General features: G+C 45.3%; 2 protein-coding genes across 4 annotated transcripts in view; one reads left to right on the forward strand and one right to left on the reverse strand.

Moving 5' to 3' along the window:
• Positions 1 to 7,057, forward strand: part of KATNAL2 (katanin catalytic subunit A1 like 2) — a 29,002-nt gene extending 21,945 nt beyond the window's left edge. The window contains 4 exon segments of the mRNA XM_063423848.1: positions 4,573 to 4,630; positions 4,632 to 4,817; positions 6,467 to 6,569; positions 6,900 to 7,057. Of these exon segments, the coding sequence (XP_063279918.1) occupies positions 4,573 to 4,630; positions 4,632 to 4,817; positions 6,467 to 6,569; positions 6,900 to 7,039 (487 nt within the window). The 3' untranslated portion in view covers positions 7,040 to 7,057.
• A 2,215-nt stretch (positions 7,058 to 9,272) lies between these two features.
• HDHD2 (haloacid dehalogenase like hydrolase domain containing 2) lies at positions 9,273 to 25,272 on the reverse strand. Of its 3 annotated transcripts, none has more exons than XM_063423850.1 (8): positions 25,123 to 25,272; positions 24,744 to 24,811; positions 21,682 to 21,796; positions 18,745 to 18,953; positions 15,636 to 15,720; positions 12,303 to 12,519; positions 11,542 to 11,605; positions 9,273 to 10,364 (listed from the first exon to the last, which is right to left on the reverse strand). In XM_063423850.1, the coding sequence occupies exons 3-8, from the start codon at positions 21,780 to 21,782 to the stop codon at positions 10,261 to 10,263; spliced, it is 780 nt and encodes a 259-aa protein (XP_063279920.1). In that variant the 5' UTR covers positions 21,783 to 21,796; positions 24,744 to 24,811; positions 25,123 to 25,272; the 3' UTR covers positions 9,273 to 10,260. The 3 variants fall into 3 exon arrangements, with proteins under 3 accessions (XP_063279920.1, XP_063279921.1, XP_063279919.1); XM_063423851.1 differs by lacking the exon at positions 25,123 to 25,272 and adding an exon at positions 24,986 to 25,098; XM_063423849.1 differs by lacking the exon at positions 25,123 to 25,272 and having other exon boundaries at positions 24,744 to 24,946.
• Between the last annotated feature and the right edge of the window lie 1,581 nt (positions 25,273 to 26,853).

Below are 26,853 nucleotides of genomic sequence, written 5' to 3' on the forward strand. Positions count from 1 at the left end.
GTTCCCAGGGAACTTCAAGCCATGGTCTGGGAGTCATTTGTTGGAGCCCAATGGGAGGTGTTCTCAGAATGAGCTCATGTGAGCAGCATTTCTGCAGCATTTCACATGTCAGAACTTGAAATTTGACTTAAAGGTGCTTTGTTTAGCACCTTTACACACCTTTACAAGGAGATGACACTTGCTCAGCTCTGCAGTGTGACAGACACAGAGCAGAACATCTAAACCCAGAGAGGGCTCTGCACCCACAAAGCCACAGGCTTCATTTGTGGATTGTTTTTCAAGATTAGTGATTTTTTGGCTGAATCTTATAAAGTTGCCATGGGGACAAATGTTGGAAAAGCCTCTCTTTGTGACTGGAGAGCTCTGGGTTGTGATCAGCACACTGTTGGGAGTGTCTTGAGTCTGAATGTCACTGAATGTGTAACCTCAGCTGCCTCCCTTTAAGTACGTATAAAAAAGTCTAAAGTCCTAGAGCATATATTATTTTGAACTCACAAATGCACATTTTGCTTGTGCATATCGCTAAATATTCTCTCACAAAGTCTGTGGTAATATTTTATTCCTCTTGTCAGCTGATCCCCTTTTTGTCCCTTTTTCCCCTGACTGAAAATGTCCAGGGAACAGGCAGATAGAATTAAACAACAGAAGTGGAGTTTTTCTGAGAATTGAGGCTCAAAGGTAGTATTTTCTGTCAGTCCCGTGTGGCAGGTAAGCCTAGCTTGTCTTGTCCAGGGTTTTCAGGCTCTTTAAGTGAGAGAATGCCCATGTGAACACTTGAAATTTGTGTAGAAGTTGGCTGTACCAAGTTAGGCTCCCTACCCTGGCCCAAAAGTGTGACTACGGAGCCACCATGGGCTTTTATTTATAGCCATAATACCAAAGTCTGTGTGTTGGTTTCAGAGATTTATGTCTTGGACAAACTCATGAATTTAAATCAGTCCAAAATCCACCTCATTTTGTTATAGTATCTATATAAAAGGAATAGAGCTGAATTCTATTTAGTTGTATTCCAGCTGCGTAAGAAAATGCTGAAAAAGATAACTGCTTTTTGTGTAGACAGTGAAGTTTGAAAGAGAATTAATACAATGTTAATACATTTCTTTGTTAGTAATACACTATAAATATTTACATTTTTGCAGCATTGTTACCCTTTTAGAAGAAGCTCTGAGCAGTGCATTGCACCTTTCTATGGTCTCTCAAATTATCCTGTGAGATAATTATCCATGCACAGAGATTTCTGCATGTGTTTTGTTACTCTGCACCTGCCTTACACAATCCATAAGCTTTCTAGGAAGTTGTGTAAAATACACAGAATTCAGTTTTGAGTATTTTACATATTTGATTTATGATCATTTTATAATACTGAAGTTCTAGTTCCTGCAAAATTGCTTCCTTGAAACATCCAAAATGACAGCCTTTTTTAAAGGCTGACACAAAACAACAAGGTTTCTGTTTTGAGGGACCTGCCCTGAAAGAAAGCTGTCAGTCTGTGCTGGGACAAGAGTGGCAGCTGAGGTGTTCACTTTTGACAGTTTTATAGCTGAGAGTTTAGAACTTCCTCTTGGACTTTCTCTGTTGTCTGATGGAAATGTGCTTAACACAGAGAAAATGCTTTAAGGAGAGGCTGGGCAAATGCTTAGAAAGGTGTTTAGGGGGAAGGAAAGCCTGGTGAAAGCTTTTCACATCACTGGGGTTCTCCAGCCTCAAGGAATTTGGAATTATCTGCATCCAGAAAGGTCAGCAGGTTTTGAACCTCTTTTAGAATCCCAATCTTATATTTACAGGCTATTTTTATGAGTATTAGGTGAAATTTAGCTCCACTGTCAGACCCAGACTTCATCTCCACAGGAATATTTCATAACAAAATTTCAAAATACCTACTACTACCTAAGTTGTGGCTTCACAGCACAGCCCTGTGCTCTTGCAAACATTTGTTGTTAAGCTGGATTTCATGAGATTTGTTTAGCGTGGATATTTATTGATCAGGGAAAAAAATTAGTACCAAGCTGCTTTTAGAAGAATGAAAAGAATCCTAAACAAAGCCCTTTACACTGTCCTAAGCTGCCCTGCAGCTGATCTTCCTCTGCAGCCTGTGCTTGCTGCCCAGCCCTGCTTTCTGCTGCTCATCTGCAAGGCATTCTTATTGACAAATTACTTGTTGAAATGATTGAATGTAATTAAATAAAATAAAGGCCTTGTTAATGAAGGAATAAAGAGATCCTTAATCACATAGTGCATGTTTCCTAATGTATCAGCACGTGTAATTCAGTTTTCTTTGCAGTGCTGTTTTCTTCTCATCCTTACCCTCAGGTGAAGTTGTGGTGCATGTCGAGAGGTTCCTACCTTCCAGCCCAAGCCATTATGTGAATCTGTGATGCCTCCTAATGTTAATTGCAAAAAGCCATCCATCTTATGGATCTGTAGAGCTTTGTTTACCTTTTCATGAGCATCTCTCAGTACTTCATTGGCTGTTGTTTCAGAGAATATTTAGGTTGGCTCATTGCACCCACTCTGCTCTGGTTAATGTCACTTAACCTTGCATTTGATCACTGACAAAACAATTCAGCAACAACCTAAACACTCGAGATAACAAAAACATTGTTTCTTTATTTCCCTCTTCAGCCAACAGGTCACTGTAACCTTCTGGATAAAGAGAATCACAGAATTACAGAACGTTTTGGGTTGGCAGGGACTTTAGAGCACATCTAGTTCCACTCTCCTGCCACGGGCAGGGACACCTTTCACCAGACCAGGTTGTTCAAGCACCCTGGTTTTGAACACTTCAGCTGTGGGGCAGAGCTTCCCTGGGCAGAGGAAACTTCTCTTGGAGACTTATTTACAGAACATGGCTAAGGGGGCTCATGAAACTGTCCTGAAGCAGGAGTAATAGAAAATGTCATCATTTGGAGGATTTAAGGGCCATTTGCAGAGGCTGTATGTGGTTGTCCTTCACCTGCAAAGGGTTTTTAGAGCACCTGTGTAGGCACCCTTAAAACCCTGAGAACTTTTGCCTTCTTGGCACAGATGATGTTAATGTGGGTATTAATATGGGCAAATAACAGCAAAGTGTTACCAGCCAGAGTAATTATTTCCAGCCAAGCAAGGCAATTTTAAGGAGTTGAGCTGAAAAATACATTTGGAAGGGGAAAGGAGACTAACATGGTTCTTTGTCTGTGCTGGGTGGGGCCGTCTATGAGAGACATTGCACTGAACATTGGCCAGCACCTGAAACAGCCTAAAAATATCAATAAAAATATCAATATAGCAACAGCTATTGATTAACAAATTCTGGTAGTTTCTTCTGGGGCCATGATTAGAAGCACAAGGGTGGATCTGAGTGAATTCCTGTTGTCCCCTGGGCTCCTGGTTTTCTGATTTTTGTGTTCATTGTTTGGATAAGCACGTGTGGAACAAGGTGTCCCAAACCTACACATTTCTGGGGAGAGGGAGACTTCTGTTCCTGCAGAGCTGACTGCCAGGCATGCTAAGGTCTGGGAGGCCCCTGTGTGGAGATTTGGGAGCCCATTTTTGGGTTTCTTTATAATTTTTTGGGGTTTCTTTTCTTTATGCCATAGAAAGCATTTGGTATAAAAAAAAAAAAATGAGGACAAGTCATCAAAGGTGACAGAAATCAGCTCTGGTGTTGGGCTACAAATCCATCTTGAGCTTTGAACTCCCTGTGAACTAAAAGGGGGTTTTATACAAGAAACTCCATTTGTTGCTTTAATGTTGACTCTGCTGGGAAAAATGTTTCACCCAGGGAACTGGGGGTAGGGGCAGGTTTATTTGAGTGTATCTGCAGTCCCAGGTTGCAGGTACAACCCTCCAGCAGCTGGTTCCTCATGCTCAGCCAGCACAGGTGGCTATGATGCTTAGGGTTTCTGTTCTTCTGCCTGCACAAGAAACTTTGAGGTGGGTTTCCCCTGGATGAGATTTACTTGCCAAGTAAGAGGACTAAAGAGTATTTTAAACTGAAATAAGGAATTTAAATAATGTGACTAAATGGAGCCAGTAGAGAAAGATTGCTACAGGACCTTTTATCTTTCTTAGACAAAACATAACCAGTGTTGACATTGACAGAATCAGGGTTTTGGCTCACTAACATATTTATCCAGCTTGTTCACCCTGCACATGATATTTTTCATAAGGATAATGTCCTTTGTGGGTGTTTATTTATAATAATAAAAATGTAAACAAACAAACATAAAATATAAAAAATGAAAATATTTAATTTTTTTTGTAATTTGTGTTGCAGGAGGAGTCTCAGTTTGTCGTCCTGTTCTGCCATAATACACAGCCTCACATCAAGACCTTCAGTCTGGATTTTATACCTACTAAGTAGCAATTAATTAGTCCTGAGAGTGCCCCAGACAGGCAATTTGTAGTGACTCCTTGATAGCAGAGGGGGAAGGAGGGAGGTCGTTGCTGATGAGACGTGCTGCAGTTGAGCACAAGGGCGAGGGACGGAAACCACAGCTTCTGATTGTTATCATTAGCAGCGATGTCACAAGTACCATATCACTGAACAGGAATACACTGGATAATTAACCCCCTTTTTGTTTTTTGGCACAGCTGGAGGCGAGGATCTTGCTGTCAAAGCCACATCTCCACAGCGAGGCGGGCTGAGACGCTCCCTCTCCTCCTGTGCCTGCAGGGAGCTGGACTCTGCCATGCTGCGGCGGCTGGAGAAGAGGATCCTGGTGGACCTGCCAAGCCAGGAGGCACGGCGGGTGATGATCCAGCACTGGCTGCCCCCTCTGAGCACCAGCAGCGGCATGAAGCTGAGGACAGACCTGGACTACAGCCTGCTGAGCCAGGTGGGCAAGGCTGCAGCTGCTCCTGGGCCACGGCGGTGACCGAGGGCTGGGACAGAACCTCGGGGTGCAGCCTCTGCCACGCAGAGCTGGGCATGTGTTGGAGTCCAGGATATCCCTCTGGCTGCCCTGGAGGGTCTGGGGTCTGTACAAGGGGCTCAGCCAGCTTCACACAGAGCCCAGGAGGACACTGCCCCTGATCCCTGGCCATGGGAGTGAATGCCCACATTGTATGAAGAATCACAAGCTGAGAGAATTCAAAATAAGTAGCATTTAGTTTATCATAGAATGTAAATGTAGAATCTAGGATTTTCAGTAGATGGGTTTGAAGAGGCAAGGTGGAGGAATTGGGGAGTGGTCCCTGTGCTCCTTGTTGTTGCTCTCGTCCCTCATCTTTGGCTGAGTTGGATTTTAGAGATTGGTTTAGAGTAGAAATGACATGTTAACATAGGTAGTAGGCATTGGTAAAATTTTGTAAATGAAAAGTTCATTTTGGATGGTGGTTGGGTCAAGGGGACTGTACATAAGGTCCAGGACCCTCTGATCCGCCCAGTCCTGCCACGTGTCCTGCTCTGCTGGAGATGCCTTGCAGAGCTGGGAAAGAACTGAGAGATAATGAAGAATAAACAACCCTGGAAACACAGACTGGCAGACTCAGCTTGTCTTCTCTGGCTCCGGTGTGAAACACTTAGGGCAAAGAGAAGACGGAAAACCTGATTACCTTGGGGAACAGCAACCCTGAGGAGAATCTCAGGGAACAGCAACCCTGAGAGGCATGCACCTCGGCTCACCTGAGCCTCCAGCCAGAGGGACACTGCTGGGACACTGAGCATGGCTTGCTCACGTGGAAATTGCTGGTTTCACGCAGCTCTGCCTGCAAAACGGTGTGTCCTGGTCCTCTCTGCTGGGCCTGCTTTTCAGCCTTAAATACAGGGAGACTTCCAGCAACAGCAGATTTTACCACTGTTCTCACCAAGCTGGGAGCACTTCCAATTCATCGGGGTAATGAACAGTTAATTGCGTAGGGAAGGTTTGTCACAGCTCCACTGCTGTGGCAGAAAAGAGAATTTGAGAGCAAAAACATTCACTAGATACCCCAGCTTCCTTCATTTGTCCCTTTGTCACATCCTGGGTTCTTTGGAAACAGAATCCAAGAATGGTTTGGGTTGCAAGGGATTTCAAAGACCCTCTTGTTCCAACCTCCAGCCACAAGCAGAGGCACCTTCAATTAGCCCAGGTTGCTCAAGGTCTCAGCCCTTAAACATTTCGGTGTACCCAGCTGAGATTCTTACATCTGTTTACAGAGAAATTCTGCTCAGTTCTGGGTTCGTAAGGAAATACATTTACTTTATTAACAGGAAAGCCTCAGAAAGGTGGGGTTTATTTGACCCACAGAAAACTGGCATTTAGTAAGAAAATGCCCAGTGTTTTCCTTGGTCCTATGAGGTGTTGTAGGCATTCAAAGAATAGCAAGCTGCATCATTTTGAGGGGTACAAAAACCAAATAGATTTGTATGTGTATATAAACATATATTTCAGACAGCAATAGACTTCACAAATATCTATATAAATACATACACAATATCTATGCGTGTAAATTCTATTTCTGTCGGATTTGTGAGCTGTAATGTATCATTCTGATCCCATCACAGGAAACAGATGGATACTCTGGCTCAGACATAAAACTCGTGTGCAAGGAGGCAGCCATGAGACCAGTGAGGAAGATTTTCGATGCTCTTGAAAATCATCAGCCAGGTACCTCAGCCCTGAGCAGAGAATCCAGCCTGGGAAATGCTGATTTCCTGCTGTAACTCTTGGAATGAACATTGTAATTCCAGCAGGTGGAGCTCTGATATCTGCCTGGAAAAGTTCTAAACTCTACAGTTCCAAACCCTCTAAATGTCTAAAAAGCGGGGCTTCTTTTAAAGATGTCATTATCTGTACTCTCAGCATAAATACATATTTTAATTTATCTCACTAGATTTAGTCTGTTGATTTCCTGCATTAAGTGTTGAATTAGGCATGGACATAAAAGAGTGTATTTTGGTAACAGTAACAGGATTTATTCAATTCTCTTGTCTTTAGGTAACAGTACCTTGGCCATGATCCAACTGGACACAATAACAACAGCCGATTTCCTGGATGTGATCACCCACACCAAGCCATCAGCAAAGAATCTAAGCCAGAAGTACACAGCTTGGCAGAGGGAATTTGAGTCAGTCTGACAGAGAAAAAAACCCAAACCAACCCCAAAATCAAAAACTTCCAAGCCATTTGCCATCCGAAGTGGCCTCCAAAAGATCAAATGGTGATGGAGAAGGAAGTGCTGTAGTTTCAAGGAACAAAATGCAGTGACAAGTGTCAGAGGGAGATCTTTATTTTCAAAATGAAAGGGTGGGTGAAGGGGTGGTGGTTATTCTTTATTCAAAGAAGCTCTTCTTGGAATTAATGTGATGGCAGCTCCTATGCAACAAAGCCTCCAGCCTTAATTTTATGCATAAAGAGTTAAAAGATTGATTGATTCTCTGTCTTTATTCATGACAGGTTTTGGGTAGAACTGGAGCAAAGTTTAAAAACAGATAGACAATTAGTCTAATTCTCCATTTCTGACACTCAGCAGAGCATCACAGTCAGTGTAGCTTTCCCAGCAGACCTGCACCCTTCTTAATGAAACACAAAATAGGAGTTTTCAGTGAAATTCAGGACCTTAGCAGGGCATGTAAATTTGGCTAGTTTGTCACTATTTTCACCTGAGTTCAAAGCCTTGAAGTGTTACATTTCTGTTGGTTTGGGGTATTTCCAAGCTGAAAATGGCAAGGAATTAGAGAAAACCTGCAGAAAATCAGCAAATCTAGGATAATTAATTAACTAGAAACTATATTGGTGGCTACCTACTGGTTTGCAGCCAGCCATGAAACAATCACAGAATCCCAGTCAGGTTAGAAGGGACCAGAGGGGGTCACATCTGGTGCCACCTCCCTGCTCCAGCAGGATCATCCCAGAGCACAGAGCACAGGATTGTGTCCAGAAGGGTCTGGAATATCCCCGGTGAGGGACACTCCACCTCTCCCTGGTCTCTGTTCAGGGCAGAACTTGTGCCTCCTGTGCAGGGGAATTGCTGGGCTCAGCCCCTGCCTGTTCCCCTGGTGCCACTGCTGGGCCTGGAGCAGAGCCTGGGGCTGCTCTAACCCTCCTGCACACAGGGACAGACACAGGGACACCCAGGGACACCCAGGGACAGACAGGGACAGACACAGGGACAGACAGGGACTCCTAGGGACACCCAGGGACACCCGGGGACACCCAGGGACAGACAGAGGGACAGCCAGGGACACCCAGGGCTCAGGGCTCCTGTCCGCTGGGGCTCCTCTCCAGGCTGAACAGCCCCAGCTCCCTCAGCCTTTCCTGGGCAGGGAGATGCTGCAGTGCCTTCCTCAGGTGTGTCCCCTCCCCTGCCCCGTGGATGCTGCAGGAGTGCAGGGCAGTGCCAAACGTCCCCCACGCTGCACTGTCCTGCTCACACACGTGGCCAGGGGGCAGCCAGCACTGCCACGTGTCCTGCACCCATCAGAAATTCCAACATGTCATTTTTTCAGGCTCCAGGTCCTATCACTGCCCTCTCTCACCCTCCTTCTTGCTCAGCAAGACACTTCTCCTCCCTGCAGTTCTCTCTCTGTTTCCCTGGGGCTGGTGTGTGTCTGCATTCCAAGCACCAGGGTTGGGTGTGCTTTCCAGCACATTCCAGGACCTCAGAAGCACTGAAAGTCCCTTTAATTCCTGCATCAGTCACACATTATTGGAGGTCTCCAAGGGAAATGTCTTCACACAATTTTGTGGAATTCATCTCCCACCTCCTGCACCTGACTGACCCCAGGCCACAGACCTCCCTTACATCCTTCCAGACAGAAACCAGCAGGTTCAGAATGCTTGGCACAAAACCCAGATGTGTGAATTTATGCAGAACTGAAGCTGGCAATACAAGGGCCTGCAGACACTATCTACAAATGGTTTCTGTTCCTCAGGGGTCTCTTCTCTCAGGCAGAAAGTGACATGATGAGAGGGAACAACCTCAAGTTGCACCAGGGGAGGTTCAGGTTGGATATTTGGAATTATTTCTCCCTGGCAGAGCTGCCCAGGGCAGTGGTGGAGTCTCCATCCCTGGAGGGGTTTAAAAGCTCTGTGCATGTGGCACTTGGGGACAGGGGTCAGTGCTGGCCTTGGCTGTGCTGGGGAATGGTTGGCTCAATGGACTTAGACTTTTCCAGCCTAAATGAGACTGTGATTCTGTGATCTATTCTTGTGTTTCTTCTGCAAAATCCCCTCCATCCACCTGTTCTGTTCCTGGCAGAGACTAAACCTGAATGTAGTAACTACCCACCAAGCGAGGCTGCAGAGAGACACTGTCACATGTGAGGAATTCATTCATCACCATGGTTTTGTTTAACAAGAACCAGCATGGCTCATTAACACAAAACTGTATTTTCAATAAGGTTAATACTCCAGTAATGCATAATTACAATCTAATAATTTAACACACAGGAGCACTGTAAAACAACTGTAAAGGACTTTGATTATTACAGTTTGCAAATGGACCAGAAAAGCCATTTACCATCATTACAAAGTTGGTTCATATTGGGGGATGTAGTGCATAGGAAAAGCATTGCATGCTACAGAATTAAATTTCATTTTACAGCTCTGCTAACCAACTGTAAAAACTAGAATTTGTCCCCATGGCTTGTGAAAGATTTTTTCCATAACATTAAAAATAACAAAAAAATCCCCAACAACACTGAAATTTTGCAACTGTAGCATTAATAGGACCCTGCTGAAGCCTAATTTTAAAAAGTCACAGTCTCTAAGGCATTTAATACCAGAGTTTTGTCTCTGTATCATTCTTTTTAATAACAGCATCTAATTAAAACATCTGTAAAATGCTGACAGTTTTTAATTTTATGTAAAATTTGAAAAGCAAATAACAGGATCTGCTCTAATGAAAGACAGCCAAAGTAGTTATTATTAAGCAATGGTGATATTTTCATTTAGGAGTCACTTCTAAACATGCATAATCTCTACTTTTAAGTCAGAGCAGAGCAGAAACGTCAGTGAAATCATTACAGGCCCACTGAGGCTCTGCTGGTGTTTGAGCTTTATTTACTTGAGTGTTTTCAGTGCATGTTTTCAGTTTAACTTATTCTTTAACTTACTCTGCAGAAGGTGATGCTTTCCAGACAGGGCTTTTCATCAGGTATTCTTTGAAAAGTACAAATAAGAAAACACTGCCCCACTCCCTCTGTGTGTGACTGTGCTGGGCCCACATGGATCCCCTGCCCCTCACAGCCCAGGGTGGTTTCTGATGGATGCACTGATCTTGGGACCTTAATATTTGGAGCAAGAATGAAGGAAATGGTGTGAAACAGATGTTTCTTCAAGCTAGCTCTTCCCTTTCTCACAGCATCTGCTTCAGGATATGTTCCACTGCCTCTGGGAAGTTCTCACAGGTCAAGTAGGGAGCTGGCTTGATTTTGTCTTCATCTGCTGGACGGTATTTACCTGTAACAGATTAACACAAAGATCCCTTTACCAAACTCCTCTGAGTACCCTTTTCTGTTTGTTTTTCCCTCCTTAAAATTACAGCCTGTCATAGCAATACCAACCAGGAAAATGCCCGTCTAGCCAAAATAATCCCACAAGGCTTCCCTGAACAAATGCTGGGCCCTACTGGAGATTCCTCTAGCTCTGGACCAAAACTAGTGTTATTTGCATCAGTTCACTCTGCTGTACTGGCAAATGTCCACGTGGTATTCTTTTATTTATTTATATTTATATATTTATATATTTATATTTATTCTTAAAATAATTATATTTTAGAATCCCAGCATGGTTTGGGTTGCAAGAGTCCTTAAAGCTCATCCCATTACATCCCCCTGCCATGGCAGGGACAGCTTCCACTGTGCCAGGCTGTTCCAAGCCCTGTCCAGCCTGGCCTTGGGCACTGCCAGGGATGCAGGGGCAGCCACAGCTGCTCTGGGCACCCTGTGCCAGGGCCTCATCGCCCTCACAGGGAAGAATTTCTTCCAAAAATCTCTAACTTAAATTTCATGTCAATACTCCCAGTTCTATCACTACAGTTCCTGTGAAGAGTGCCTCTCTGAAGACTCTTCTGAAGAAAAGCAGGATTACTTGCCTTAATTTTCAACGGTGTGGCATGAGCAGCTGCCACCTCAAAGAGACTTTACCCAGTCCATGGGTCCATCAACAACACAAACAATACCTGCCAACCCCTCCAGCTTCCACTTCCATACAAACCAAACCTACATTTATAATGACCTGTGTAATTATTGAGGAATGTCCCCAGAGCTCCTGCATGATCAGAGGTTACATTGCTGTGACTGATTTTGGCCATCTAAGATGTGACAGTAACAGTTCCCTCTGTTCTGTGACTACTGCTCTGGATTTTTGAGTCAGAGCACAAATTCACATAAGAGCAGCTATCCCCATGTATGACTTTGGTCACCCTGCCCTCAGCTGGGGCTCTGTGTTGTGCTCTAGCCCTGTTGTCACAATGTTCTGCTTGACAGGCTGCTTCTGCCTGTGCATCCCCAGCAGGGATGTGGAAGGTGGGCTGTCACACAGCAGCAGGGCTGGCCCCAGGGCTCAGGGTACCTTCCCTTCTGGGCATAAGGTGAGATCACTGTCTCCTGAAATCATTGATCCATCGAGTACTTACCTGTCCTTACCAAAATCCCACGCATGCCTGCCTGCTGGGCACCACCAACATCATCCCTGCAGTCCTGGGACACAGCAGGAGAGCAGTGGGTTAGTGGGCACAGACAATTCCATAACCTTTTCTGCTCTGCACATCACTTAAAAGCAGGGACACAGAATCAGATCTTTCAGCTACCCCATAGGTCACACTGTTACAGGAGTGGTTTTCTGTGTGCTCTCTGCCTGATCAAATAGTGACTGAAGTAAGAGGGAAAACCCCATGGATTACACACTAAATCCTGTGAACTTTCATGGAGTTGTTTAGGTTGGAAAGCCCCTCTAAGATCACTGAGTCCAGCCACTCCCCCAGCACTGCCCGTATCTCCAAGTGCCAGATCCACACAGCTTTTAAACCCCTCCAGGGATGGGGCCTCCATCAATGCCCTAGCCAGTGCTCACAATCCTATTTCATGAAGGAATTTTCTCTGATATCCAATTTAAACCTCTCCTGTCCCAGCCTGAGGCCATTCCCTCTCCTCCTGTCCCTGTTCCCAGAGCCCCCTGGCTGTCCCCTCCTGTCAGGAGCTGTGCAGAGCCACAAGGTCCCCCCTGAGCCTCCTTTTCTCCAGGCTGAGCCCCTTCCCAGCTCCCTCAGCCTCTCCTGGGGCTCCAGCCCCTTCCCAGCTCCGTTTTCCCTCCAGCAATGACAGTTCCATCCTCTGGACCCCCTTTGCAGCCCTGCAGAGCACGGAGGGCAGGCGAGGAGGGTCTGTGCCCACGTACGTCTCCGATCATGACGGCCTCCTCGGGGGCACAGCCCGTGCCCCGCAGAGCCTCCAGGAAGAAAGTCTTCTCTGGCTTCCCCACCACCGTGGCTTTGGTGTCCGTCGCGTACTCCAGCCCCGTCACGAAGGGTCCAGGCCCCAGACACAGCCCGTCCTTCTTCTTGAAGTACCTGGCTTTGTGGATGGCTATGAGAGGAGCCCCGTCCAAAATCAGCCTGGAGAGTGAAGCGAAGAAGGAGAGAGAACAAAAATTATATTAAAGGGATTATATTTACAACTGAAGGCCTCAAGCGGCTTTCACACAATCCCAGGATGGTCCGGGTTGGAAGGGACCTGAAAGCTCTTCCAGTCCCACCCCTGTCATGGCAGGGACACCTTCCACTGTCCCAGGCTGCTCCCAGCCCTGTCCAGCCTGGCCTTGGGCACTGCCAGGGATGCAGGGGCAGCCCCAGCTGCTCTGGGCACCCTGTGCCAGGGCCTCATTGCCCTCACCGGGAAGAATTTCCTACAGCTACCAGACGAATCATTGGCCTTTAACTTTGTATTTTAGCATTGAAAGAATTACAGTAACAAGTTACATTAAAAAAACCTCAAAGCCATTCGCCACATTCACGTCCCTCTGAATTTCCGTGTTAACCCCGGGAGTTTGAGCAGGCTCTCTTCCACGAAACCTGCACCTCTTCTTTGATTCTCACATTCCTGTTACGTGCCCTGCAGGTTTTCCTCACAGCAGACACTGCATCCCCTGTCCTGCAGCCAGGGGAAGCTGTGCAGGTGCTGCTCTAGAGGAATGCCCCTGGCCCACCAAACACAGCAGTATTATTGCAGTCCTCCCCTCCCAGTGCAACAAGAGCCCTCCACACAGCACCTGGACTGCCAAGCATTTTCCCTTTGATTTTACACTTTCCAGGCAATGCAGGTCACTCCAATCTCTGTAAAACACTGGCTGTTGTTCTCAGGGCAGAAAGGAGGATTCATTTTCCCCTTAAACCCTGATTTACAAAACAGAACAAAAGCCTTTAAGAAATCAAAGTCTTGCTTTGCCCCTGTTGTAAGAGGCTGGCTGAGGTGAGCTGCATTCTCCTTGGAGGATGTCTGCAGAGCAGCCTAGAAGCTCTGAGCAGGACATAAATGATACTTCATTTGCTTAATTATCACAAAACACTCCTATTGAATCAATGCATTCCAAAGCAAGTTGAACAAGAAGAGAGCTGGGTTGTGTTTCTGTGAGCAGCCAGACATGTTCACGATGGGAGGATGCCTCTAGGACACAGAAAAATTTAATTTGACAGCATCACCACAACCACTATGTTCAGCAGTTTGCAGGAGAGATCTCACCTGAGAGAATTCTTTAAAATGTGGCACCAAAATCCCACTTATATAGGAAGAGAAATTTAGTCTCAGTCATTTCAAGTGGTGCCTGGAGAACAGCCAGACTCTGTGTACCTCGTTTTGGGACTCATGTTGGGTTAGATTTACCTAAGTTAATGTTGGGTGTCAATGGAATAGTTGCCTACCACGTAATTAGTCAGCCTGGGCTCCTCACAGTTGGTGCAGAGGAAAAGGCACTCCTAGGGCACAGTTCAACTGTCCTATTTTAAGCACTATTAGGTAAAAAAAAAGCCCTGAAGTGCCTCCCTTATCCCTCCAGACCCCATTTCACCAGAACAGACACAGGAACCTGCGGTTAGATACCTGCATTTAATCAGATTCACCTCAGAGTTCTGCAATCCCAATGCAATTCCATTTTCAATGTAAATCCCAAGTGACTTAATTATCTGAGAAGTAAAGGAGAAGGAATGGCCGAGGCTCGACAAGAAGAGAATGTGCCAGTGGTCAATGTTTCCATCAGGCCTAACAGAACTGACACCAGAAAAAGTTTATCCCCTGTAGAGGAGTGGGGGAAACACCCAGAAGAAATCAGGGAGGTGTTACAGCTCAGAAAGAGTCTATCCTGGGTTTATTTAGGTGTCCTGGTCTTCAGCATGAAGCAAACAATGGAAATTATTCAACAACTAATAAATTCAGGACAGAAATACAAATCAGTAAAATGATGTAAGCACTGGGATACTCAATAGGTTAAGCTCATGCAGTTGTGAAATTAAGAGTGCACTCATGACCCAAAGTAAAACCCAAAATCAATACCCTTGGCAAGGTTCATTAATGAGGCAGACAGGGTCAGTTTGGGTCAACATCTGTTGATGTAACCTAGAACTGGCAGCAGATGAGGACAGCATGGGCCTCCTGCTCCAAGAAACCTCCCTAAGACACTGGTGGGCAGTAACTGATACTCCCTCTTCGAATTTTATGGTTATAGAGGCAGGTTAAGGTGTTTGATATCAGGGTTTTCACCAGATTTCAAGGTGCAAAACTGTGTAGCCACCATCCTCTGAGCAAAGACAGGAAAGGGCTCATCACACACATCACCAGGGCTACAGTCAGCTACAGGCTCACATCCAGTGTCTGAAAGCTGAATTGGCTTTTCAAGTTAAAATCCAGAGTGTGGAGTCAAGCCAGAACCAGAGAGAAGCACACATGGCTCTGCCACACTGTGGCAGCCTGGCTGATGGATGGTCACAGAGGGAGTCTATCTGACTTAGCCTAGAGGCAAAAAGAGCATTAAAAATTAAACACTCCAGATCAGCTCCACAGTCCACCTGGCCTGACAGGTTGTGCTGGCCACTCCTGAACAGAAGATACTCCCGAATATACTGCTGGACATTCTGCATTAGGTAGGCAAGGAATAATCTGCCTTAAATACTGGATTTCCTTCCCTAGAGCACACAGGCTCTGAAGGCTGGGCTTTGAACACAGAATCTGCCTCTCCTCTTGTAGAAGTGGAAACAGCCTCAGGCTGGGCCAGGGCAGTACAGGTCGGACATGAGGGGGAATTTCCCCATGGAAAGGGTGGTCAGGTACTGGAAGGGGGTGCCCAGGGAGGTTTGGAGTTCCCATTCCTGGAGGTGTCCAAGGAATGCCTGGACATGGCACTCAGTGCTCTGGCTGGTGACAAGGTGGGGGTCAGGCACAGCTTGGGCTTGGAGGTCTTTTCCAACCCAAATAATTCTGTGAGTTTTCCCCCACAACTCTATTTTTGTGCATTTCCCCTTGATGAATTGCTAACTTTTCCCCTCAGTGACAATGTACTTCTGCAGTTTATTCAGTCTGAAAGCTGTAAAAATGCAGCCTGGACTCCCTGAAGATCCTGAAATCCACCAAGATTAGTGTCTCCCTCCCACGCTGCATGACGTGTGATATTCCTACCACCCTTTTCCTCCCAGGAAGAGGAGAGCCCAGCACCAGGCAGCCCCCACTCCACCCCCTGCCTTACCGAAAGGCTCTGTTCATCATCTCGTAGTGGAAGTGCTCAGGAGCCAGTCCCACCACCACTGCATTGGGGTTATCCGTGCCAATCCCTGGGAAATCACGAGATTGAGCAGACAGGATTTAATTCACATTTAGCAGCCGACAGTCAGCAAAGTGCATTTAATCACTTCAAGGCAAAAAGAAACATTTTCCGACACAGTTGTACCAGAGTCTGCTTTTATGTCTTTTACAGATGAAGAAAGCATCTGTGGAAAAGGTGCTGGTCTATCCAGACTGTTCCATCCTCCAGGAGCTGGACAGTCTTAACAGCAGCTGTGGGATGATTCTGCCACTGTTCCCAAAGAAATGCAGCAGGACACAAAAAATCCCTTTTTTAGTTGAATGACTGCTTGCCACCTGAGAATGCCTCTCTACACATATTTATGTGCTTTGTAAGACAGTAAAGCAGGAATTCAAGTGAATCCCATCCAGTTTTTCTATTCCCTCTAGTCACAGCAGACTCCACTGACTGCTGTTCCACTCATCAGTCTGATTCTGATACCAATAAAGATGGTACTGCAGCACAGCCTGGAAATTGTTATCCTAGATTAATCTGGGCTTTTCTGAAAGGTCTTTTTTCAAAGTGCCCTTGGGAACAGCTCCACTGCAGCTCCACCCCTGGACAGAACCAGCAGTGGAAGGAGAGTAGCACCAGCAGGAGGGTTTTACTAATGGCACGTTGTCAGCTGCATCCTGCACTTGCTGAGGATTTTGTTCCACCTTCAAACACACCCTCTGCACCTTTACCAGGACAACCTGAGCTCCTGGCTGGCTCTGCTGGCTAAAGTCTCCTGCTGTGTGTCTCTCAGCTGGCTCTGCCAGCAAAACATCCACTCAGAGGTGCCACGGTGGATTCGTGACATCACCTGGATGCATCTGAGTCCTTAAACCTGGAAAAGGATTCCTTCATCTGCCTTCATCATTTCTTCAACTTTAATAGAGAGATTAGCCAAGAACAGCTCAATAGCAGCTACTAACAGGAATTTAAAGCACTCTCCACTGTACTTAAATGTTCCAAGAGCAGCACTGAGGAAATGTGAGCCAAAGCCCTCGTAGCAAAAACAAACCAAACAACCCACTCCAGACCCAAGCAATGCAGATGAGGCACCAGCGTGACCCCATGATATCTCTCTCTGTGCCATCTTTTACAAAATTAGCATCAGCTCCTGAAAAACTGATGGAGAGATCCTCAAAACCATGGAGACTGAGCTGATTTAAATGCTGTCAGTGAAAGAGCTGCTGCCTCTGCTGTTTCTCATCCAGGAAAGCCTTCCTGGGAGCACAAATACAGAATATTGCTGGGGACACATTTCTCTGGATATGATGTTAGGTAGGACAGATTACCAGGTTTCACTGCTCTCACAGAGGCTTTTCTCATGAACATTGACCTCTCTGAAGATTTCTGACCAGACTATGGCACCAAAATTTAACAGACTAAGATGTTAAGATTAACAAGATTAGAACATGCAAGATTAGAACATGCTTAAATTACACAGCCAAAAAATTTCAGTTTGTAAGGCAAGGTTAGGCCAAGCCATCCATACATCTGCTGCCCTGACTTTAAATAAAAAAGAATGAGTGTGCACTGTACAGTTTTCAGCACTGAGTATGTTACAAGTGTGGGTATCTTTGCTACTCTTGATGTCCAAGTGAGAACACATCATTTTCTGCTCCCCTTACTGGTGAAGCAGGGAAATGGGAGCATCTGAAAGCAAATCAGGTTTTAACCAAGTCTTTAGGGATGACAATTTAGAGGAGTCAGGGTGATGAACCTTGTGTCACCAGTGAAGGTATCCAAGTACATGGGCTGAAACCTAAATTTTCAATTTAAGGTAAGCAATCATTTCCTGGAGATTTTGCATTTAAAAATAATCTGTTAATAGAGAAAAAGCCTGCTGCGTGTGCCTACACACTGGTTGTTCAGCTCTTCATGAGTAAAACCTCTGTTGGAAGTCAGGTATTGCACAAATTGACATATCTTTGCTGTAAAAAAAAAACCAAAACAGCACTGGTAGTGCCAATAAAGCCCCAGTGACCTAGTGGTAACTATTACTTCATATTTTACACTGGAAATTAATGAAAAGTATTGAGTTTTACCTGAATTCCTGACTATTTGAAGGCTTTGGCTGCCATTTCCACTGCTCCTAAAGAAGATACAACTTCAGGCAGTTTGATGTTTGATTTTAAAATGAAGAAAGGACCTTTATGACCCTGCAGAATTCCACATTTCAGGCTCCACCATGGCCGGTGGTCTACAGATGATTGTCTTGGGTTATGTAACCAAAAAAACCAAAGTGTATTCTATTTCATCTGTAGAAAGCAGTTGGGGGATGGTTTATTTTTTCTTTATCTCTTGTAACTCCAGGGGAGGAGGGTGGATGCCTTCTGATCACAGCCCAGCTGTTAAACCAGGTGGGGCAGTGTTTGTGATCTCTGCCACCACTGCCCACCCTCGGGGATATCTTCTGTTCATGGGCCATTGAGGCTCACAGTGACTGACACATTCCATCATCCATTGGGAGATGGAACACCCAGTGGGGAGGAGCCAACCATTCCCTGCCCAGATAAAAATGGGGACACAGGGACCCCAGGCATCCTCTTTTCCACTGGATTCCCAGAGGAAGACTGGACTCATCTCACCACCACTGAACCTGTCTACAGGATCATCTCTACTCCAACAGAACCACATCTGTCACTCCAGGAGGATTTATTGGGACTGCTCCCAACACCCTGCCCAACAGGGTGTCAGGTCGTATTCCTGACTCTGTCAGGGTTTTCTAGGACTTTTGTTTGTTTGTTTGCTTGTTTGGGTTTTTTTGTACTACTGCATTTGTACTTTTTAATATTCCTAGTAAAGAACTGTTATTCCTATTCTCATATTTTTGCCCAAACGCTCCTAATTGCAAAATTATAATAATTTGGAGGGAGGGGGTTTTACATTGTCCATTCCAAAAAAAATCCAGTTTTCCCTGACAGACACCTACCTTTCCAAACCACAACGATCGAGAGCACAACACTCCCTTAGCTGTTCCCTAACTGCTGCTCACTAATCAGTCGTCTCCCGAGCACCTCACCTGTGAAATCAGGCAGGGCCTTATCATCCACCAGGAGCAGGGGCCGCACCTGCTGCTGCTCCAGGAGGTTCCTGGCTGCCGTCAGGGAGGTGAAGATCTCGTGCTCTGCGATGTCGAACCCCAGCCCCGCCAGCCTCTCCAGCAGGTCCCTCTTGCTCTCCTTGGTGGTGTTGGTCACAAAGCGCACGGTCACCGGGGCGCCACGCAGCCTGGGGAGGGGACAGAGGGGCACAGGGGGTGGCCTAGGTCACAGTGGAAGATATCCTCAAAGTGTGTAATCCATCACCATCTTCAGGAGCTGTTGGAACCAGGTGGGGCAGTGTTTCCCTGCTCCTTCCCTCTGGATATCTCCTGTTAATGGGCCACCAAGGCCTTGCCCTGACTCACAGGTAATTCCCTCGGGAGCTCTCTCTGTTTAATGGGATATCACGGACCCAATGACTCATAAAATTACATCATCCCATTGTGAGATGCTCCACCCAGGGGGAGGAGCCAAGCATTCCTACCTGGATATAATCTGGGATTTGGGGCAGCACAGGGGCCTGACCCACTGGATTCCCAGAGGACAAGAGCGACCAGACCTTTCTGCAGGATCACAGCTTCAACAAGACAGCTTCATCTGGACTGCTACCATCACCCTAACTAACAGGGTGTCAGGTTGTATTCTGACTCTGTCAGTGTATTTTTGTGTTATTTTATTTTATTTTATTTTATTTTATTTTATTTTATTTTATTTTATTTTATTTTATTTTATTTTATTTTATTTTACTTTATTTTATTTTATTTTTCTCTCCTATTAAATTGTATTTCTGACTTGGAGCTTCTCACTGGTTTTGCTTTCAAACCAGCACAGTGGGCACAGGCTCCTCTCCTGTTCTCACACCTGTGCTTCTCTTTGGGGCTAAAGACAGACCTAAAGGCTGCAGAAGAACAGATCACACAGAAGACTGGTGCCACGCAAAAACTTCTGTGGTGTGGGACAGATAGCAATAATTGCACCTCACACACTAAAACAAGTCATCCTCCTCTCCTCTCCCTCATCTACCACAAAAATTCCTGAGTAAAACAGTGACTCCAACCCCCTCTTCACAGCAGCAGCCAGCACATCTATGATAGGTGATTGGAAAAGCCTTTTTATTCAAACTACACAATAAATAAGCCAGTCCCACTTCTTGATCCAAATAAGCAAACAAAAGAAGCTTGTTGCTGAATTAATACGTTGAACTCCGCTGCTGGGTGAATTTCCCAGCAGCTGTGGCTCATTCAGGATGCTCCAGGAGCCTGTGTTACCTTGGTGGTGGTTTTATGTCAGCTTCTGCAACCATTTCCCCCTTTCCTGAGGAACACCAGTATCACATAAAACCACGTTATTGCCCTGTGCTGACAGTAAATGCTACAAAACAAATAATTTTAAGTGACAGTTTCAACTGCATTCCCTTTAATTATTCCCCCACCATCACTTTCTCTGTTGCTATAGGAACAAACACAACCATCAGGATTGTGTGGAGAACACCAGAATAAAGTTGGAGACCTGCTTGCACCTGCCACTTCCTTCTCCTGTTTATCTCTTGTTTTACACTGACCCTTCACAGGTTTGAGCTGGTAAAAAAGTCTCCTGGTTGATAATGAAATAAAAATTAATACGATTTTTCCCTCTGGACCTCAATAGGGAACTATGAACGTAATAACCCTAAAATGGGCATCTCTCCATTTGCTCCCCAAGCAAGCAGCATGCCATCCTTTCAGCTTCTCTTTGGGAAAGACAGGGACATGGGACTGGCAGAAAAGAGAGTGGGATGGTAATTTTTTTCAAACCTCTGAGCCAAAAGACCTGGCTGTTCTCTGACACCTGCTCTGCACACCTGTGACAGAACATATATATTATATAGATTTTGAAGAACATTGACTCTCACCTGGCACAAGCTCTCCCTGCAGCAGGAAACATGGTGCAGAGAGTGAAAGGGCAATGATTGAGTACCCAGTGTTTTAGCAGTCTTTACTTCCTTGCAATTTTACATCTTAAGGACATGACCATTTCCACAGCATTACCTGTGGGAAATGCAGCTTCCTAATCCCTCTGTGAACTTTTCCTCTGAGCAACAGTCCAGCTGTATGAAACCCAATTCAGCTCCAGTAGAGAGTTCAGTCCTGCTCCTATATCCTGATTAAACTTTAGTGCCCAAGAATCTTAAAGTATCCTCCTCCATTCACCACAGTATCACCTATCACTCTGGAATTTTTCCTCGTCCATTGCAAGATGTCTTCTCCAGGAAAACACCACAAATATTCCCAGGATTTTGTGTCCTATTTCAACACTGACTTGGTTGGAATAAATAATTTTGCTGTGCCTCAGTATCTTTAGGCACCCTTTGATGATAAGAATGAGTTAACTTAACTGTCCTGTTTATTAATGTGTTGAAATCCCTATAAAAGTAAAAAAGATGAGGATGTCTGCCTAGCAGAAAGAAACTTTAAAAATAGTAATAACTGAGAAAAGCCTTGTCTGAATGAAATGAGAACTCTGCAGAGGTTGCCTTGCTCCCTAGACCAAGCTTTTCTGTCATCCCACCTTATCTCAGCACAGGTCTAAAAGATTTGACAGAAGATCAGGTCCCTGTAGGTAAAACAAAGCCCCGAGGAACAGCTCAGTTGAACTGATTTGGGGGAATTCACCTGAACTCAACTCAACTTGAATCAGGAGACACCTTGAAAACTGAGAGTTTTATGTCTAGAAAAGGCTCAGGAAACACAGTGAGGCACTGGGGGAACCAGCAGGGGCTCAGGTGACACCAGCATCTCCACCCTTTGCCTCAACACACGGTGAAAGGATTTGGCCGCGCGTTTGCTCCGCTCACCCACCCCTTCGTGCAAACAGCACCAACACAACCTCCCGGAGGAAACCCAAAAAAAAAAACAAAAAAAGAAAGGGGAACTTGCCTTCTGAGGGCCTCCTGGGCTCCTGGCACGGCCGAGTCCTCGACGTGGAGGGTGCCATTGAGATCCACCAGCACGGCCTTCAGCGCGCGCCGCGCCGACATCGCGCCTCGGAGGGCTGGGCACACGGCAGGGACAGGGACATCAGCACACAGCAAAATACTGACTTCTTGCAAATATTACAGTGAATGTCACGTGTATAATGTTAGAGAACTCTGCTGTGTGAATACGGTTTGTTTCTGCTATTAACCAACCTTAGAAATAGTAGTGTGATTTATATATATATATATATTTCCTGGGCTACAGCATGGTAGATAGTGATGCCTTAAGTTTTAGCTTTCATGTTTTTCAGATTCTGTGCTGCTTAGGTGCAGTTCTGAGCCTCATATTAACGGTTAGCAAGCTCTCTTCACAGAGCAAGTAGACAAAACAAATCCTTTCCTTACAGAGGACCAAGGACAATTTTCAGGCCCAAAAGCACAAACAAGGGTGGCTGGAGGGAGGAACAAGAAGGATGGGACCTCACAACCTGAAGCTGTAATTGGGCAATTAAACCCCAATATGCAAATGGACCTAAACTTATAAAAATGTAAGATTTCAGTGACCAGTGGCCCATTTTGTGACCATTCTTAGTCCACCCTGGGTGCAGCCTTGGTCAGGCCCTGTCCTGCCCACGGTGGATCCTGGAGCCCTTTCAGTAAATCCCTACTTTATTCCCAGGCTCCATCCAGTCTCTGTTTCAGGTCAGCTTTCCAAGGCATCATGCTTTTTTTTATCATGTAGCCAACTCAGAGAATGGTACAGATAATCAGGAAATACCCCTAAATTCTTGGATTATCCTATCTGGATGAAGAGCATTATCCTATCAGGGTGAAGATAATGGTGACAGACCCCAGAACCCCAAAGGAAGAATTTATTGATCATCTGTTATCAGGGAGTGGGAGGACAGAGTGGAGCCACAAGGAGAAATAAAAATGATTGACCTGCAAGATGGAATGACAGTAGGTCAGGAGTGGGGAATTGAAACAGGAGAACATCTAAACTCAAAGGAATGTTTGAATAATGCATGAGGATATATGAATATGCAACATGCTGATACATTTAAAGAAATGTTTTCTGAGTTAGCCCCTGTGCTCTTGGCTGAATGCAAAGCACCCGGCCCTATTTTGCTTTATTCTGTCTCCTAATTGTCTTTTTATTAAACTTTTTAAATTTTACCAAGAAAGTCAACCTCATTTTTTTCATAGGCAGCACCCAGGGGCTCCACAAGCACCTCACTCGCAGCCAACACCACTCCCAGTATCAAATGGGCCCCTCTGGATAGGGGGATAAAAGGCAGGATTTAAAAAAAGAAAAAACATTGATGTGTTTTGTTTTGCCCACAGATTCTGTGGAAATCAGGAGCGGTTTGTTCTTGAAGTGCATTTAAACAAAACAGAATAAAGTTCTCTGAACAACTCCAGGGTGCTGGTGAGAGGGTCATTAGGTGTGGGATTGCTGCCTCAAGGCCACAGCAAGAATATTTCAGCAAGTGCCACCAGCAGTGAAAATAAAGATGCAGTGCTCTGGCTGTAAAGCTCAAAATGCTCTGCCGAAGTGGATATTGTTAATTTTATTTTTGTAGGAGAGACCTAGGGTGATGTAGCCCACACCACAGCCATGCTGAGGCTGCTTGGTCGTAGCAGGAATTTGCAGATTTTGAGCCTGGAAGCTGTCAGGGCTTGTGCATATCCAGCACCTTGAAGGGTCATTCCATGCTCTTGCCAAAGGGACAGCCAGGCAGTTTTTCTGGTTCCTCAGACTCAGCTCAAAATAAAAGCAAGCATTTGAAGGGTGAAGGCACCAGGGAAGGAAGAGAGAGGTGATGTTTGGGTCACCTGGCTAAAGACCAGTCTCCAGAAACAAACACTTCCCCTCATGTGTGCTGCAAGCTCTGCATTTCGCCCCATGAACAAGTCTGAGGAGCTGTTTCTCAAAAATGCCCAATACTGCTCCAATACAGCAAGATTTGTTCCTGTTCATTAGACAACAACCATCTGAAAAGGCTGAGAGAGCTGGGATTATAGCAGACAAGCTTTGGGGTGAACTGATTTTGGCTTTCCAGTACCTGAACGAGCTGACAGGAAAGGCAGAGATTATTTCCAAGGGATGGAGGGATAGGACACAGGGAATGGCTGCCAGGGAATGCCAGAGGGCAGCACCAGCTGGGAGATTGGGCAGCAATTGCTGGCTGGGAGGGTGGGCAGGCCCTGGCACAGGGTGCCCAGAGCAGCTGTGGCTGCCCCTGCATCCCTGGCAGTGCCCAAGGCCAGGCTGGACAGGGCTGGGAGCAGCCTAGGACAGGGAAAGGTGTCCCTGCCATGGCAGGGAGTTGGAATGGGATGGGATTTAAGGTCTCTTGTACTCACTCTGGGATCTGCCAGCCCTACAAGTGACCACAACTTTGTGTTCAGCTGGTTCGGTTACAGACAACACCTAGCATGTTTGTGCTTTAAAAAAACACACAATAGTCACCAGCATGAGTGAGACCTGCCCTAATAAACTTCTGTCAGCTTTATCTTTGCAGACAGTTTTATAAATGGTCATGTGAGCCTGCTCTCTCATGTATAAAACACACACACAACAGGAAACTTTGATATTCCACTACCAGTATTCCTGCAGGTTCCCTGCAGGAATTCTGCAATAAAAACAAACAAATGTGCTTCTTTTACTGTACGTCTGTTTCTACAAAAGCCAAAGTTCAATGTTAATGACACACAGCTGAAAACAGAATTCCTAAAGGAGCTTCATCAATTTCAACGGAAATTACTATTATTACTATCATTATCATTATTATTATTACTACTACTACTGCTACTACAGTTACTGTTATTTCATTTTTACACTACACGTCCACCAGTTCTCCTGGTCACAGGAGTGTATTTATCTGGTAAATATGGAAGTTATCTGCAGAGCCAGTTTCCAGCACAGCCTAATTTTAAGGAAAAAGCTCATGAACTGCCAAGGAACTCCCAAAAGGCCTCCAGAACCTGAGTTTACAGAGCCACATCCCAACAGAAACTCACCTTGTCAGGACAAAGGGACCCCTCAGCCCCGGTCTCTGGGACAAGGACACGAGGAATAAAGACACAACCTAAGACGAAGAGGGATATATTCTATAAATATATATGCTTGTATGTCTCTCGACAGAAGGATTCTGATGGCACAGGAGTGTGCCCTCTCGTCCCACAAAACCCCCGTCTCGCGCGCATGGTACCGCCCCTTCCCGCCAGCTCACAACGGGGACACGGGCTGGCCCACTTCCTACCGGGGGAGTCCAGGCCGCGGCGACCTCCCCTTTTCCTGACGCGGATGGTTCCGCCCGTCCGTTCCCGGCGGAAGGCGGCGGACGCGCCCACGCGGAGGAGAGGGGGGAGCAGCCCGCGCGGCTCCCCCGCCACTGACCTGTTCCCGCCGCCGCCGCCGCCGCCGCGCTCTGCCCGCCGCCCGCGGGGTCCTGGCGGAGCCGCGCCCGCGCAGCCCCGCCCGCCGGCAGCGCGGAGAATAAAAATTAGAGTGTAAAGATTATTGTCGTAAACAAAGAGCGACCCCAGCCCTCAGCGGGCCTGTCGCCGGGCGGCGTCCGGCTGTCGCGACAGGCAGCGCGGCGGGCAGCCCGCGGGGCCCTGAGGGCGCGCACCGCATCGTGACGTGGGTGTGGTTATAAATTGTGTAAATTACACCCGTTCTATGCATTATTTCCCTATTATTATTCCTTTTACAGCCTTCTCATCCTATACGTACAATTGATAATCATATCCTACGTGGATATGATCATAAATCGTGTAAATTATATCCCTTATATCCTGTATGGACGTGTTTATATCTGTATCCATATTATGGATATCCATAAACCATTTATCAATACTGTATCAATAATCTGTATATTATGGGTATATTATGTCCTGTTTGGATGTTATATATAACAATGTATACGTATATCGATACTTTGATTCTCTTTATATATACATATATAAACGTTATATACAAAATACGTTATATCTATATATGGATATATTATACCCATAATATATCCATAATAACTACTGTGTATATATATATATATATATATATATATATATATTTTATATATCCTATATATAAAAATATACACATATAGGATATTGGGAAGAAATTATTCCCATTATATATCTACAATTAAATGTTTTAAATTACATCCATTATACGTCCATAGTGACTAATCCACTTATAATATCCATATGTGAATATATATCTATTATACCTATATTTATAATTCCATATTTGCATGGGCTTAAACATCTTTGCAACATGAATTTTAACCTATAGATGTATGAGTTCCATATCTAGTTTTACAGGCTATTGCTAGGGTGTGTATATATGTAATAACTTTATTGTTTTTTGCAGTTTCAGCCGCAGAGCTGCTCCAGAACTGCAGGGAGCCACGTGAGGGGACGGCAGCAGCGAGGTTATTCCAGGGCTGTCCCTGCACTCCCCTCGCCCTCTTGAGACACTCATTTTGAAACTTTGAGAAAAGCTAAGGTTACAGTTAACAATAGATGTTGCTGGTTTAGCTGAAATGAATAGATAAGCTTTGCTGAAATCAGTTAAAAGTTGAAGGATGGTTAAAAGAAAGCGGATTTAAGATGAGCTACCCTGGATTTAATAACTCATTGCTTGTCAGAGAAACTAATCAATACAACACCAACTCCTGTTTCCAGAAACCACTGAAATAGTCCTGGAAAACAGGAAAAAGGGAGTTCTACCATCCATCAATCACATCTGCATTGAAAAGTTTGAAAGTTTAGATTGAGGAAGACTCGTTTTACTTCCTCCTTTTGGTGACCACTCCTCACAAAAGGACCACCTACCCATTTCAGGGAACAAACTACACATGCTTAATCACCTTGTTGTCAATTAGCACATGAAGCGGAGTAGAGGAAGTGACAAGGGTATGAATATGCATTTGTATTTTATGTATTCAACATTTTTGTAAATAAAAGGCTTTGTAATGATCTTTGCAGTGCCCATTAGAGAGCTATGAACACGCACACACTGCCCGGCGTGGCAATAAACATACACTTTCTAACTTGAACTGTTAAAGAGTCTTTTGTCTGTCACAGTTGAATATTGATATTAGATCAATATTCATATTTT

The sequence above is a fragment of the Prinia subflava genome, chromosome Z, assembly GCF_021018805.1.
Source record: "Prinia subflava isolate CZ2003 ecotype Zambia chromosome Z, Cam_Psub_1.2, whole genome shotgun sequence".
NCBI lineage: Eukaryota > Metazoa > Chordata > Aves > Passeriformes > Cisticolidae > Prinia > Prinia subflava.